At 38.7% G+C, this 17,921-nt stretch overlaps 1 protein-coding gene across 1 annotated transcript in view; it reads left to right on the top strand.

The window, feature by feature from the left end:
- The window catches only part of alg6 (ALG6 alpha-1,3-glucosyltransferase), a 139,012-nt gene that overhangs the window by 96,579 nt on the left and 24,512 nt on the right, over window positions 1-17,921 (top strand). The window contains exons 10-11 of the mRNA XM_084310150.1: window positions 9,925-10,009; window positions 11,547-11,617. Of these exons, the coding sequence (XP_084166276.1) occupies window positions 9,925-10,009; window positions 11,547-11,617 (156 nt within the window). The remainder of the gene's footprint in view (window positions 1-9,924; window positions 10,010-11,546; window positions 11,618-17,921) is intronic.

Below are 17,921 nucleotides of genomic sequence, written 5' to 3'. Positions count from 1 at the left end.
TACACTCAGAGTTTCTTCATTACACAATCATAAATAACATTCCATGGACAAAAGGAGCAGGAAGAAGAATAAATCTTATAATCTTATTCCTAAACTAAAAAAAAGTATTTTCTTAATGGTCGGTGTACAACCTAATTTATACAAATAATAATTTATACCATTATACAGAAACTCACAATCCACAGTTAAACAAAGAAAAAATTAAATAATAATAATAATAATAATAATAATAATAATAATAATAATAATAATAATAATAATAATAATAATAATAATAATAATAATAATAATAATAATAATAATAATAATAATAATAATAATAATAATAAAGAATAAGAATAAAAGAGAGAGAAAAAAAGAAAAGAAAATATCTCACTATTCAGATCACATTTGATTTTCATACTGACTAAATATTTCTTTTTTATAATTTTTTTTGAATTGATAAACACTTTTACATCCCTTAAGCTCGCTATAGAGAGAATTCCACAACTTTACACCAATAACTTAAGGACACATCTGTTTAAGTGTGGTACATGCAAACTGATGTTTAAAATTGTATTTTCTCCTACTAAACTCACTTTCTAAATGAAAAAGATTTTGTAGTTTTTCTGGCAGTGTATTATTTCTTGCCCTAAACATAATTAACATTGTTTGAAACTTAACCATGTCTTCAAGTTTAATTATTCTAGATTTAATAAATAATGTATTTGTGTGTTCTCGATAACTCACTTTATGTGTGATTCTTATGGCCCTCTTCTGTAGTATATATAATGGTTTTATATTGGTCCCATAAGTATTCCCCCATACTTCAATACAATAACTGATATAAGGTGAGATGAGTGAACAGTAGAGTGTTCTCATTGCCTCATACTCTAACACATCCTTTACTTTATTCATAACAAAAATACTCTTGGACATCTTTTTTTTAACGTGTGCTATGTGCGATTTCCATGTTAATTTATCATCCATAATCACACCAAGAAAACAAAATTCATTAACTCTCTCTATATCAACTCCATCTATTGTCAGTACTATATTTTCATCTAGTTTTCGATTGCCAAAATCATAAATTTAGTTTTTTTCAGATTCAGTGATAGCTTATTTACATCAAACCATTTATTTAGCTTTGTCATTTCATACACAATATATTCTGCTAGTTCCTTTAAATTATTTCCAGAGCAAAAAAAATTGGTATCATCAGCAAACAAGACAAACTGTAATAGTTTTGAAACATCACAAATATCATTCATATATAAAAGAAAGAGTTTGGGCCCCAAAACCGAACCTTGCGGTACCCCACATTCAATTTTCATGAGCTCAGATTTATATAAAAGAAGCAGTGAAGCCAGACCAGCACTCTCAGGTTCAAAATTTAATGGCAGCCTGAAACAAACATGTTTCGGAATTATGTATTCCTTCTTCAGTGTTATAGCTTGCAATGTACTTGCAGTCAAGATAATGGTTATATACACAGGTGGTTAATGACTTGGCAGGAAATGACATCACGGCGCAGGTGTGCCTGAGTCTATTGGTCCTCAATGACAAAAGAAAAGACTTATCAAAATAGAGTCTGTTAGTAAATACAAATTATACAAATATACAACGTATAAAAGACGTATATAAAAAAACACAAAAGCAAAAGTAAAAATTGCATTACATTACCATACCAGAAACTTGCTATGTAACATGCCCGTAGTTTATAGGGCTAATTGAGCCCCTATACTTATTTACATACTTTTTTCTTTTTTCTATTAAGCATCAAAGGATAAACATACCTCTTGCAGGAAACAACCACTTGGATTAAACCATAATCTTATAGATAAAAGGTACTTAAAGGAAACAGGTTAAAACGTTCTCTTCATCCATTCCTCTAGGTTCTATGCAATCAAACAGGTGGATATAATAACATTCCCGTTGTAACAGTAACTTATGTCTGTCTCCCCCTCTCGCGGGCCTGTGGACTAACTCAAGTCCCATGTATCTGAGATCGTTAACGGTATGTTTACACCTGGAAAAGTGTCTAGCTACTGACGACTTTATATCTGAATTTCTCACTGAACACTTATGTTCACTGATTCTTGTTTTAAAGGCTCTGGTTGTCTTCCCCACATAAGAAAAATCACACAGGCATTTTAGTAGATACACAAGATTGGATGAATTACACGTGATACGTCCTTTAACAGGTATTTTTTTTTTTCGTTTTCGGGTGCGTGTAAAATTTCTCTTTGATCATGCCTTGACACTGTACACAGGCTTGACAAGGAAAATTTCCATCAGGGATATTAGACAAAAAATGTGTAGGTTTCCTTACGGGCAAGTCGGTTTTAACTAATAGGTTGGATAAATTCGCTTGTCTTTTATAAAAGTAATTAGGCGAATGTTGAAACGCTGTCCCTATTATTGGATCCGACTGTAGAATATGCCAATATTTATTGACAATGCTCCGTATGCCTCTCGTAATGGGGCTAAAAGTGGACACGAAAGATACTTTGTCAGTGTTTTCTTTTTTCTTTTTGGGGATAAACAACGAGGCCCTATCGATCAGCTTGGTTTTATTCAGGGCTTTACGTGTCAAATCGACACTATAGCCTCTGTCATGAAAACTGCTTCTTAGAACTTCTGCTTGTGTAGTAAATCTATCTTCAGTGTCGCAAATTCTCCTATAACGGAGTATTTGGCTGAAAGGTAGACTATTTTTCAAGGCAGGAGTGTGGTAACTGGAATAATGTAAGAACGAGTTACGGTCTGTCTCCTTTTTGAAGACCTCTGTATGTAAAGAAATACCATCCGGGGCTTTCTTGATCAAAACATCTAGGAAAGGTAGAGTATGTATATCAGACTTTAATGTAAACTTTATAGTTTCTCTGCAGGTGTTCAGGTACTCAAGGAAGGCATCAAGATCAGACGATGTACCAGACCAAATAAAGAACATATCGTCGATATATCTCATATAGGATTTGACTAATTTCTCAAACGGGTTATTATTAAAAATGTGGTCAGGCTCATACTTGGACATGTACAGTTTGGTTAGGTTCACAGCGGCTGGGGAGCCCATGCTGAGGCCTCTGTTTTGCAAGTAGTATTTATCTTGGAATCTAAAATAATTCCGAGTTAGTACTAGGTCGGCTAGATTAACTAGCGCTTCTGTGGAGGGGAGTAATTCCTCTCTCGAGTTTAGATAAAAACTCAGTGCGTCCAGTGCGTCAGCATGTGGAATGCTGGGGTATAAACTGACTACATCTATGGTAACTAATAAGTCCAAGGGACTAATATTACAGGTCGAAAGTTTGTTCAAAAAAGTAGTAGTGTCTTTCAAATAACCACGCTGAGAAGAGGCCAAATCCCTAATATGCGAGTCAACAAATTGCGAGATTTTTTCTGTAGCGGAACCTATACCAGAGACGATCGGTCGACCAGGAGGGTTAACCAGATCCTTATGGATCTTCGGTAAAGTGTAAATAATAGGCGTAACCGGGTACTCTACGAACATAAACTTAAAATCATGAGCTCAGATTTGACATCTGCCAACTGCACATAATTTGTTGCCTATTGTGGAGATAACTACTCAACCATTCTAGAACCACTCCTCTCACACCATATGTGCGTAATTTAGAAATTAGAATATTATGATCTAAGGTATCAAATGCCTTTTTTAAATCAATAAACACCCCTATTGTTAATTTCCTTTTATCTGTTGCTGTTGTTATTTCTTCAATAATATTCATTAAGGCAGTCGCTGTTGATCTGTTTTGCCTAAAGCCATACTGGCTTTCGCTCAGCAGTTTGTTCTTTTCCACAAAACCATCTAACTTATGCGAAAACAGTTTTTCAAGCACTTTCGAGAACTGTGAGAGCAATGACACTGGTCTATATTTAGTGAAGCTGTGCTTATCTCCCACTTTGTAAAGTGGGATCACTTTTGCTACCTTCATCCTGTCTGGAAAAATACCTGTCTGAAAAGAAAGATTACAAATATAACAGAGAGGTTTGATCATACAATCAATTGTCTTCTTCACTATAATCATATCTATCCCATCACTGTCAATGGATGTCTTATTCTTTGACTTTGATACAATGGACATGTATCAAATATATATATATAGAGGAACATACTGCCCACAGTCTCCAGAATGTCCCTTGCGTCTCTCCCTGAGAAGCGTGAGCATGGTTCAGAGACGGACGTTTTGATGAGCAGATGATGAAAGAAACGTCTCTGCACAGACATACTGTCCACAGCCAGAACAGAGCTGCGTTGGACTGGTGTCTAACACGATGCTAATCTCAACCCCAGATCGCAGCACCTGCTGCCGTGGTCGCTGCTCCCTAAGCCTCAGGAAGTGTTTTGATTTGATGTGTTATTCTAACCAAAGCCGCTGCCCCCTGAAGGCCTGTCTGTGCGCTATAGTGGTGTTGTCATCATGGCAGGCCGCGCTAGAATAACCTGCCAGGCTAAATATAGGGCTCCTGCCTTCACAGGACGGACACGTCTTCTGCCAGGTCGCTAAGCCGGGGGCTTAAGTCTGACTTCTCTGACCACAACGCATTTCAAACAAATGAAAACTCTTTTTGTGTAGTTGGCAGGGGGTTGGATAGCTAAATGCTAGGGAAGGGTGTAGTTAATAGCTAAATGCTAGGGTGGGTGTAGTTAATAGCTAAATGCTAGGGTAGGTGTAGTTAATAGCTAAATACTAGGGTGAGGGTGTAGTTAATAGCTAAATGCTAGGGTAGTTGTAGTTAATAGCTAAATGCTAGGGTGGGTGTAGTTAATAGCTAAATGCTAGGGTGGGTGTAGTTAATAGCTAAATGCTAGGGTAGTTGTAGTTAATAGCTAAATGCTAGGGTAGTTGTAGTTAATAGCTAAATGCTAGGGTAGGTGTAGTTAATAGCTAAATGCTAGGGTAGTTGTAGTTAATAGCTAAATGCTAGGGTAGGTGTAGTTAATAGCTAAATGCTAGGGTGGGTGTAGTTAATAGCTAAATGCTAGGGTAGTTGTAGTTAATAGCTAAATGCTAGGGTGGGTGTAGTGGATAGCTAAATGCTAGGGTGGGTGTAGTTAATAGCTAAATGCTAGGGTAGTTGTAGTTAATAGCTAAATGCTAGGGTAGGTGTAGTTAATAGCTAAATGCTAGGGTGGGTGTAGTTAATAGCTAAATGCTAGGGTAGTTGTAGTGGATAGCTAAATGCTAGGGTGGGTGTAGTGTAAGCTAAATGCTAGGGTGGGTGTAGTGTAAGCTAAATGCTAGGGTGTGGGCATGGTGAGTATTATGTTTTAGGTTGAACCCGACTCAGATCAGCTGTGGAAAGTAATCCGTTGTCCTGCAATACAAACCACTGCCCACACTCTGACACACACACACACACACACACACACACACACATACAGGGGCACATGTCCACATGCCCGCAGACGTGCACACACCATCTGTATCTGTAAGTTTATCTGTCTGTCTGTCTGTCATTCATATCATATGGTATTGGTCTGTCCATCCATCCATCAGTTTATCCATCAGTCCAGTTTATCCATCAATTCATCCATCAGTTCATCCATCCATCAGTTTATCCATCAGTCCATCCATCAGTCCATCCATCAGTTCATCATCCATCCTCATAATACAACACCTGTTCCTCCACAGAGGGTCTTTATGTCCTAATGGAGCTCCATGACATGGCTACACACACACACACACACACACACACACACACACACACTACCCCCAGCAAGTGACAATTGAAGGGTTAAACTAATGCAGTGCTGCGCTGAGCAGGGGCCAGTATTCAGGGCGTTTTCCACATAGCTGGGGCTTATGTACAGCCTGAGATGCCTTTTAAAATGTGCCCCCAGGCAGCACAGTGGGACGGGGTCCATAGGGTGTGTGGGTTAGGTTTCTGGGTTTGGACATATTTCCAGTGAAAGTGACACCTTGATATTTTGAACGAGTCTGTTGTTGTTCTTCCGCAGTGGCTTGTCACTTATCTGCATTTGCCTCTCAGCAACTGTACAAACAGCTTTGGAACATTGTCGGCATTCCAGCTACAACACTTTTCATTTTATTGCAACAAGTGGTGGACTGCTCTACTTCATATCTGATCTTTTCAGCAGTTGCTCTCGCCCACAACGACTCACACTCGCTACTAGCGCTGGCAACAAACCTGCGAGCCAGTATGATGCCAATCTCCTTCTGGGACAAAGATCCCTTTCCGCACTCCTTCCGGGTCGAAGTTAACACGATAAACTAACAATATTTAAAGTTCATATTTACATTAGGGTTGCCGCGGTGATGTGGCATTTCCCATGATTAACACAATCGCGGCCAATGGGATGAGTCTAATAAATCTCTAGAGGACCAGCAAATGTAAACAGACGTGGGGCTGTTTGTAGAGCTAAATCTATACTTTATAGTATTGCTATCTGTCCATTCTCATTTTGAGTCCATAAACCGTCCCTTCAAAATGGCTTAAAGAAAAAAAATATTCATCAATACGTTCTCATTTTATAGCGCCGTGAATATAAGCGTTATACGGCATTTGGTCTAGTATATTTCCTGGAAGGCTAGATAAAGGGCTAATAGCTACTAACGTTATATCCAATGGCATTTCCGTTATACAGATGCTACAGTTAAAACTCAAACTGCATATGATCGGCACGATCCTCAAGCATGTATGCATGAAAGGGGGGGGCGGGGGACTTCGTTTCTTATTATTGATTAGATTACCAATAACCGTGTTCGTCTAAGTAGCCACATAGGCCGATCGCCTGGATGGCTATCAAAACAATCCCCGATCGGGTTGTACTTTACGTGAAAAAGATCTTATCATGAGCCGGTTGGATCCCCCCGAGCATTTCCTCGTTATCGATCGCCATCTGGTAGATCGATATGTCCACTGATGATAAATCCCCTTATTGCATAGTGAAATCCGCACTCCAAAAGGTATTCCGTGGAACAGACAATAGCTATCGCTTCAGATGAGTAGAAAACTACATTAGAGATAAAAAAAAGAAAAAGACAACTTCTGCCACAGGGAACACTTTATTATCGCGATAGCGCGCCTAAGAGGATCTGGCCGGTATTGCACTTTGGCGAATTCAAAGAGTAGGGTACATCTGCAGTGCAGCTCGGCGACCTTGAATAGGTTATTAAAATGGAATAAAAGCCAAACACAACTTGCCACGGATATATCTGTCCTTCTGTCCACAATGGGTGGAATCGAAACACGGAGATATCCGTGCTTCGTCCCCAATGTGTTACACTCATGACAACACTGGTGCCATCAGACGTTTTACAAGACCAAGATGAATGAATGAATGACTTTTATTTATATAGCACCCTTCACAGCACGAATGCACAGGGTGCTTTACACTACAGCTTAGTATATAAAAACTAAAACTAAATCAGAAATAAATGACCAACAACAACAACAGACGGCAGTTAAAAAACAGTGAAACCAGATAAAAAAGTAGAATAAAATAATTTAGATAAAATCATCAGTCACTAATTAAAAACAAAACTATAGGAACAGTGAGGAGGACAAGAAAGAGTGCCTACTGTATGTATGACCAAAGGCCTGTCTAAACAAATGTGTTTTTAGTTTTTTTAAAGAGTTTTCAGAGGGGGCAGTTCGCAGGTCCAGGGGGAGAGCGTTCCAGAGCCTTGGTGCCGTCACCTCGAAGGCTCTATCACCCCTTGTTTTTAGCCTGGACCTGGGGACCACCAGGAGGTGCTGATCGGCAGATCTGAGTGAGCGGGTGTTGGTGTAGGGATGGATGAGTTCAGTGATGTAGATAGGGGCCTGACCGTGGAGTGCTCTGAAAGTAAAAGTGAGGACTTTGAAGTGAATTCTATAGATGCTCTATATCCAAGCCCTCACTTTGATCTTGAACGCCATGTGGCTACATTGATCCACTGTCCGTCTGCGTCTGTACTTCATTCATTTTCAATGAGGAGTATCCATGTGTTGGACATAGTTGACGTTCATTTAAAAATAAACCAACGGATAGTAATACCTTCCATTCATTTTCGATCCCTTCATTGACAGATGAATGTAGCTGTTATTTAGTGCATTCAGACAAGAAGATGGATGCCAATTTCCTCTCTGTGCCTTCAGTAGAAAGTCTGGCTGCAAGCTAGCCTAGCTTAGCACAAACGAATGGAAGCGGATATGGACCACTAGCCTAGCTTGACTTGGGGAGAGGTGTTTTTGGCCAACAGCTAGTCTAGCTGGTCCGTATCCGCTTCCACTAATTTGTGCTAAGCTAGGGTGACCATATTTTAATTTCCAAAAAAGAGGACATGCTGGCCTCAGCCTCAAGATAGTTAATGATACTCAAAGTTTACTCAAAGATGCCTTATTGTTTTAACCTCTTAACATGCACCCAGAAAAGCTCTCCATTTCTCCATTTCCTCATGCAAGTAAATTCATTCAGAATTTTTATCACTTCCTGTCTTTGCTCGTAAATTTTCACCTAGATCCCTGATTCGCACAGCCCCACGTGGGATATCACTGGAAAGCTACACTCATTGTTGGCTACAAGTTACAAAGCTGACCAATCATTTTCTCAATCGGCGGATGATTGACAGCTCTGGAGCCTCAGGAGTCCGGGGTGATAATCTGATGCTCCCACGTAAAAAATTGCATGCCTGATATAACGGCATGTAACTCGAGAACCGAGGCACGGATTTTGTCGAGTGAGGTGGCATTCGAACGGCAACAAATAGAGCTTTAATTCGGTCATTTATGTTCTGCGAGAAATGCAGCCCTGAGGCTTCAGACGCTCGCAAAGTGCTGTGAAAAACAATGAAACACGGACATTTTCATGAATTTATAAAAAAAAAACTGACGCCCCGGACAGGGCGTGAAAAGAGGACATGTCCAGGCAAAAGAGGACATTTGGTCACCCTATGCTAAGCTAGGCTATGCGTGCAGCCGGATAGCTTTCCACTGAAGGAAAGCTAACACCGTCAACACAAACACAGTCCTAATTGATAAGTATGATTTGAACCAGTCAATTGCTTCAGCAGAACATTTTAAGTGAGTTAGCTTGGATAATAAAACCTGATAATAGACGTGTCAAATGCCTTTTTGAGGTAAAAAATAACAGCAACAACACAGTGATTCACATCCAGGAGCCACTTAACCCTTTCAAGGATCACGTTATTTGCCGTTTCAGTGGAGTGATGAGGACGGAAACCAAACTGCATGGGGTGTAATGGAGTATGACCTTTGTCGAGGTGTTCAATGATTAGCCTGACGATCCATTTGTCTGCTACCTTGGAGATGACTGGGGAGGATGCTAATTGGTCTTTAGTTGGCCATATCTGTTTTTTCACCGGATTTTAAAATAGTGTGACTGTGGCTATCTTCCAAGTGGATGGAACAGAACCTGTTGTGATTGAAAGGTTGACCAGATGTGTAATCGGTTCCAACAGTGACTTCATGTTAGTTTTAATAAAGTTTGTATCAAGGCCAAACACGTCTTTAGCTTTGGAGCATTTTAGTGACCTGATGATTTTTTTATACACTTCAGCTCTGGTGATTTGTTTTAGCATAAAGACGGGGATGTCATCTCTGATTGGTCTTGATGCGAACTTTGAGACTTCAAAACGCTGAGTAATGTCAGTTACTCTAGAAAGTAGTCATTTAATGAGCTAGCTAGAGTGTGAGGCTCACTAACCAGGACATTACTGGCATGTAATTCTAAGGCATTGGTGGTCTGATTATTGTATTTGCCTGTCAGCTCATTGATGTATTTCCACATCCTTTTACAATTACCTCTGGCACTTTCAATGACACTAATGTAAAATCTAGCTTTAGCTTTTCTTAGGGATTGTACAGTATAACCTGATTTCTTGAGTGTGTGAATCTCTGTCTGTCAGCAGACGTGACGCCTGTAGAAGTGAAACATTCTTATCTGCTGTTGTTCTTCAGCTTTGCCTTCACTCTCCTGGCCGCCCTGCCGTCCAACATCAAGCTGCTGACCAGGCCCACCTTCTGGCAGCTCAAACTGGCTCTGGTGAGTGGCTGCAAACACGCTGGGCGCCGGAAGGTAGCAGGCTCAAAGATGGTGGATATATAGTGAGATAGCAGGCTCAAAGATGGTGGATATATAGTGAGATAGCAGGCTTAAAGTTGGTGGATATATAGTGAGATAGCAGGCTTAAAGATGGTGGATATAGTGAGATAGCAGGCTTAAAGATGGTGGATATATAGTGAGATAGCAGGCTTAAAGATGGTGGATATAGTGAGATAGCAGGCTTAAAGATGGTGGATATATAGTGAGATAGCAGGCTTAAAGATGGTGGATATATAGTGAGATAGCAGGCTTAAAGATGGTGGATATAGTGAGATAGCAGGCTTAAAGATGGTGGATATATAGTGAGATAGCAGGCTTAAAGATGGTGGATATATAGTGAGATAGTAGACTCAAAGATGGTGGATATATAGTGAGATAGCAGGCTTAAAGATGGTGGATATATAGTGAGATAGTAGACTCAAAGATGGTGGATATATCGTGAGATAGGCTCAAAGATGGTGGATATATAGTGAGATAGTAGACTCAAAGATGGTGGATATATAGTGAGATAGCAGGCTCAAATATGGTGGATATATAGTGAGATAGCAGGCTCAAAGATGGTGGATATATAGTGAGATAGCAGGCTTAAAGATGGTGGATATATAGTGAGATAGCAGGCTTAAAGATGGTGGATATATAGTGAGATAGTAGACTCAAAGATGGTGGATATATCGTGAGATAGGCTCAAAGATGGTGGATATATAGTGAGATAGTAGACTCAAAGATGGTGGATATATAATGAGATAGCAGGCTCAAAGATGGTGGATATATAGTGAGATAGTAGGCTCAAAGATGGTGGATATATAGTGAGATAGCAGGCTCAAAGATGGTGGATATATAGTGAGATAGCCGGCTCAAAGATGGTGGATATATAGTGAGATAGCGGGCTCAAAGATGGTGGATATATAGTGAGATAGCAGGCTCAAAGATGGTGGATATATAGTGAGATAGCAGGCTTAAAGATGGTGGATATAGTGAGATAGCAGGCTTAAAGATGGTGGATATATAGTGAGATAGCAGGCTTAAAGATGGTGGATATATAGTGAGATAGTAGACTCAAAGATGGTGGATATATCGTGAGATAGGCTCAAAGATGGTGGATATATTAGTGAGATAGTAGACTCAAAGATGGTGGATATATTGTGAGATAGTAGGCTCAAAGATGGTGGATATATAGAAAGATAGTAGGCTCAAAGATGGTGGATATATAGTGAGATAGTAGGCTCAAATATGGTGGATATATAGTGAGATAGTAAGCTCAAGCTCAAAGATGGTGAATAAACTGTCGGCACATCCTGTCTTCACAAGTGAGCGTTAACCTCTTCCTCTTGACTGCAGGGAAGATAAGGGGCTGTAGTGCGTTTAGCTTTCTAAGGCAACAGGTTATCAGGACGGGACTTAACGCTAGAACATTTTATTTGAACATTAACATTGATTGGGTCTGAATATGAAACTAATTGGTTGGTTTAACTTCCAGGTCAACTCGTCTCTGGCCTTCTTCCTGTTCTCCTATCAAGTTCACGAGAAGTCTATCCTGCTGCCTGCTCTGTGAGTCCAGTCCAGACATTAGACTAGAAGTGTATCCTGCTCTGTGAGTCCAGTCCAGACATTAGACTAGAAGTGTATCCTGCTCTGAGTCCAGTGCAGACATTAGACTAGAAGTGTATCCTGCTCTGAGTCCAGTGCAGACATTAGACTAGAAGTGTATCCTGCTCTGTGAGTACAGTGCAGACATTAGACTAGAAGTGTATCCTGCTCTGAGTCCAGTGCAGACATTAGACTAGAAGTGTATCCTGCTCTGTGAGTACAGTGCAGACATTAGACTAGAAGTGTATCCTGCTCTGTGAGTACAGTGCAGACATTAGACTAGAAGTGTATCCTGCTCTGAGTCCAGTGCAGACATTAGACTAGAAGTGTATACTGCTCTGTGAGTACAGTGCAGACATTAGACTAGAAGTGTATCCTGCTCTGTGAGTACAGTGCAGACATTAGACTAGAAGTGTATCCTGCTCTGAGTACAGTCCAGACTTGTCACATCAGGTTCATGAGAAGTCCATCCTGGAAGCCAGACTGGAATCATGTGAATATGTACGCATATACAGTATATATATGGAAATAACATGTATATACAATATATATCTGAACATATTTATTCTCAAAGGACAAATTGAGGTCACCCTCATTTTCAATGTCGTCGAGACTTAGACATTTCAAATGCATAATTGTTTTTACAATATAATAATAATAACTAACTATAATAACATGGACCACAGCCCAAAGTGTATGTATGTATATACAGTATATATCTGGACATAACATGCAGTACAGTACATACAGTATCTGGATATAACATGTGTATATATATATATATATATATATATATATATATATATACACACAGTGCATACAGTATCTGGATATAACACGTATATATATACATACATACAGTGCATACAGTATCTGGATATAACATGTATATATATATATATATATATATATATATATATACAGTGCATACAGTATCTGGATATAACATGTATATATATACACACACAGTACATACAGTATCTGGATATAACATGTATATATATATATATATATACATACAGTGCATACAGTATATGGATGTAACATGTATATATATATATATATATATATATATATATATATATATATATATATATATATATATATATACATACATACATACATACATACAGTGCATACAGTATCTGGATATAACATGTATATATATATTAAACTAGATAGGACTCGTGCACATCTGGTTGGACCCCGACTGGAGGTGCAGGTCAGCGCAAGAGAGATAAATAAACTAAAAGGAGAAAACCTTCAAAGGAAAGAAGGGACCGCACACTCCACAGGACTCGTTTTTGCTTATTTATTGTTTGCACAACGCGTTTCGCTGTCGCTTCCTCAGGTGCTATGCAGCAGGTGTCATCAATGATCATCATTATGTATAGCATGCTCCACCCCACATCGTAATACATCAAGCCCATTGGCTACTCAATTATCACATTTAATTTGATGATTTTGCAGGATGTAATGCATACAACTCTTAGTATAAAAATGATGCATAGAGACCACATATATACATACTCATTTTTGAAAATTATATAATACAAAATGAGAGAAGTGACAAATCTTAACATATCAAGCCCATTGGCTACTCAATTATCACATTAAATTTTATCATTTTGTAGGATACATATCACTTTTATGTATAGAAATGCCTAGATACCACATACATACACAGACTCATTTTTGAAAATTATATATAATAAAGCAATATGAGAGAAGTGACAAATACCTAGGTCATTAGACCTGATAAATAGTTTAAAACAGACTTAAAACCACACCCATATAGGTTACACAGACCGGATAGTGGTTACAAAAATGGATTCAGCTCGAGGGATTCATTTAGACCATGGGGTTCCACAGAATTCAAAGTAAAAATCCAGTACGCTTCCCTTTGTAAGAGAAGCTTTACTATATTACCGCCCCTCGGTGGTAGGGTGACTCTTTCGATTCCAATGAACCTTAGAGAGGCTGTGGAACCATGATCTCTCTCCTTATAGTGTCTCGCAATGGCATAATCCATATTGTTGTTCCTAATGGCTGCCTTGTGTTCTGCTATTCGCACCTTCAAATTTCGTTTCGTTTGTCCAACATAGACCTTACCACAAGGGCATTTCAGCATGTATATCACATAAGTGGTGTTGCAATTAATAAGGTCCCTTATTTTATATTCCTGCCCAGACTGTGGGTGGTAGAAAACTTTTGTTTTCATAGTGTTTGAACAATGGGTACATCGACCACATGGATGGTTACCACACAGCTCTGTTAGCCAGTTAGAGTGACTTACTACAGGGGATTTATACATAGAGTTGACTACAGCGTCCCTTATGTTTTTTCCCCTTTTAAAACAAAATCTTGGTGGTAATGAAGAAATGTTTTTTAAAAGAGGGTCACATTTGAGTATGTTCCAGTGTTTGTCAATAATGTTTTTAACAACTTGAGATGAAGTACTATATTCTGAAACGAATGTGACTCTGTTACCAGGGGTGTCGCTTTTGTCAGATTCCAAAATAGTTTCCCTCTGTACATGTTTTGTCTTATTTCTGGCTGTGTGCACCACTGATGCCTTGTATCCCCTCTCTTCAAATCTGTTACTCATTTCATCTGCCTTCCTTTCTAGGTCTGTGGGATCACTACAGATACGTTTAAGGCGCAGGAATTGTCCGTATGGGATATTCTCTACCATACGTCTCGGGTGATGACTCTGTGCATGTAAAATAGTATTACGGTCTGTTGGTTTACGGAAGATAGTAGTGTTCAGGTTTCCCTCATTGTCAGCTGATATCCGTAAGTCTAGGAAATCAATATGTTCTCTGCTGTGTACCATCGTGAATTTTAAAGTGTGATGTGTACCATTGATATACTCCCTGAACTGGAATAACTCATCTTCCGAGCCAACAAACACCATGAGAATGTCATCTATGTACCTTTTCCAAAAAATTACATTTTTCAAGAGGGGCGAGGCATCTTGGTTGTGGATAAACTGGGATTCCCAGTGGCCCATAAATAGGTTGGCGTAATTAGGTGCAAATGCAGAACCCATGGCAGTACCCTGGATTTGAATGTACCATTTATCATCAAGCATGAAGTAATTAGATTTCAAAATAAAATTCGTCAAGCTGAGTAAAAAATCAGAGGAGACTTCATCATTTGTACCCAGAAAAAATGACATAGCCGCCAGGCCGTCCTCATGTGGAATATTAGTATAAAGACTTTCTACATCAAAGGATACTAGATATGCATTCTGTGGGATGGAAGTCTTTAACGACTTCAACACATCCCTAGTATCTGCAAGGTATGAAGGTAATGTCTTTACAATATCTTTGATAAAATAGTCTACAAATTGACTTAGAGGTTCTGATAAAGAATTGTTTCCTGAGACTATGGGGCGTCCTGGCGGGTTTGTCAGTTTTTTATGAATTTTAGGTAATAGATAAAAAACAGGTGTGACAGGGAATTCAACTTTTAGGAACTCGTATTGTTTTTTTGTGATGTTCTTACTTTTAAGTGCATCATCTAGTATTTTATCTCTGTCTGTCATTAACTGTTCAACAGGGTTGTGAAGAAGAGACTTATAAAATGCAGTATTGCTAAGTTGCCGTGTGGCTTCATACATGTAATCATTGACATTTTGTATTACAATAGAGCCACCCTTATCTGCCGGCTTGATAATAATTTTGTCATTTTTTCTCAATTCGTTTAGAGCTCTTCTTTCAACCTCAGTTACATTTTGATGCTTGATTGTCTTGTCTGATGATTTCACAAATGTCTGGATGTCTCGCTCAACTAGTTTACTGAAAGTGACCAAGGTAGGATTCAGAGTACTAGTGGGACAATAAGTTGATGATTTCTTCAATTTATTCATAGTTGAGCGAGACATCCAGACATTTGTGAAATCATCAGACAAGACAATCAAGCATCAAAATGTAACTGAGGTTGAAAGAAGAGCTCTAAACGAATTGAGAAAAAATGACAAAATTATTATCAAGCCGGCAGATAAGGGTGGCTCTATTGTAATACAAAATGTCAATGATTACATGTATGAAGCCACACGGCAACTTAGCAATACTGCATTTTATAAGTCTCTTCTTCACAACCCTGTTGAACAGTTAATGACAGACAGAGATAAAATACTAGATGATGCACTTAAAAGTAAGAACATCACAAAAAAACAATACGAGTTCCTAAAAGTTGAATTCCCTGTCACACCTGTTTTTTATCTATTACCTAAAATTCATAAAAAACAGACAAACCGGCCAGGACGCCCCATAGTCTCAGGAAACAATTCTTTATCAGAACCTCTAAGTCAATTTGTAGACTATTTTATCAAAGATATTGTAAAGACATTACCTTCATACCTTGCAGATACTAGGGATGTGTTGAAGTCGTTAAAGACTTCCATCCCACAGAATGCATATCTAGTATCCTTTGATGTAGAAAGTCTTTATACTAATATTCCACATGAGGACGGCCTGGCGGCTATGTCATTTTTTCTGGGTACAAATGATGAAGTCTCCTCTGATTTTTTACTCAGCTTGACGAATTTTATTTTGAAATCTAATTACTTCATGCTTGATGATAAATGGTACATTCAAATCCAGGGTACTGCCATGGGTTCTGCATTTGCACCTAATTACGCCAACCTATTTATGGGCCACTGGGAATCCCAGTTTATCCACAACCAAGATGCCTCGCCCCTCTTGAAAAATGTAATTTTTTGGAAAAGGTACATAGATGACATTCTCATGGTGTTTGTTGGCTCGGAAGATGAGTTATTCCAGTTCAGGGAGTATATCAATGGTACACATCACACTTTAAAATTCACGATGGTACACAGCAGAGAACATATTGATTTCCTAGACTTACGGATATCAGCTGACAATGAGGGAAACCTGAACACTACTATCTTCCGTAAACCAACAGACCGTAATACTATTTTACATGCACAGAGTCATCACCCGAGACGTATGGTAGAGAATATCCCATACGGACAATTCCTGCGCCTTAAACGTATCTGTAGTGATCCCACAGACCTAGAAAGGAAGGCAGATGAAATGAGTAACAGATTTGAAGAGAGGGGATACAAGGCATCAGTGGTGCACACAGCCAGAAATAAGACAAAACATGTACAGAGGGAAACTATTTTGGAATCTGACAAAAGCGACACCCCTGGTAACAGAGTCACATTCGTTTCAGAATATAGTACTTCATCTCAAGTTGTTAAAAACATTATTGACAAACACTGGAACATACTCAAATGTGACCCTCTTTTAAAAAACATTTCTTCATTACCACCAAGATTTTGTTTTAAAAGGGGAAAAAACATAAGGGACGCTGTAGTCAACTCTATGTATAAATCCCCTGTAGTAAGTCACTCTAACTGGCTAACAGAGCTGTGTGGTAACCATCCATGTGGTCGATGTACCCATTGTTCAAACACTATGAAAACAAAAGTTTTCTACCACCCACAGTCTGGGCAGGAATATAAAATAAGGGACCTTATTAATTGCAACACCACTCATGTGATATACATGCTGAAATGCCCTTGTGGTAAGGTCTATGTTGGACAAACGAAACGAAATTTGAAGGTGCGAATAGCAGAACACAAGGCAGCCATTAGGAACAACAATATGGATTATGCCATTGCGAGACACTATAAGGAGAGAGATCATGGTTCCACAGCCTCTCTAAGGTTCATTGGAATCGAAAGAGTCACCCTACCACCGAGGGGCGGTAATATAGTAAAGCTTCTCTTACAAAGGGAAGCGTACTGGATTTTTACTTTGAATTCTGTGGAACCCCATGGTCTAAATGAATCCCTCGAGCTGAATCCATTTTTGTAACCACTATCCGGTCTGTGTAACCTATATGGGTGTGGTTTTAAGTCTGTTTTAAACTATTTATCAGGTCTAATGACCTAAGTATTTGTCACTTCTCTCATATTGCTTTATTATATATAATTTTCAAAAATGAGTCTGTGTATGTATGTGGTATCTAGGCATTTCTATACATAAAAGTGATATGTATCCTACAAAATGATAAAATTTAATGTGATAATTGAGTAGCCAATGGGCTTGATATGTTAAGATTTGTCACTTCTCTCATTTTGTATTATATAATTTTCAAAAATGAGTATGTATATATGTGGTCTCTATGCATCATTTTTATACTAAGAGTTGTATGCATTACATCCTGCAAAATCATCAAATTAAATGTGATAATTGAGTAGCCAATGGGCTTGATGTATTACGATGTG

Source organism: Notolepis coatsorum (assembly GCF_963971535.1).
Source record: "Notolepis coatsorum genome assembly, chromosome: 3".
NCBI classification, from domain to species: Eukaryota; Metazoa; Chordata; class Actinopteri; order Aulopiformes; family Paralepididae; genus Notolepis; species Notolepis coatsorum.
The sequence above is the reverse complement of the archived record's forward strand: the minus strand, read 5'-3'. Positions and strand labels throughout refer to the sequence as shown.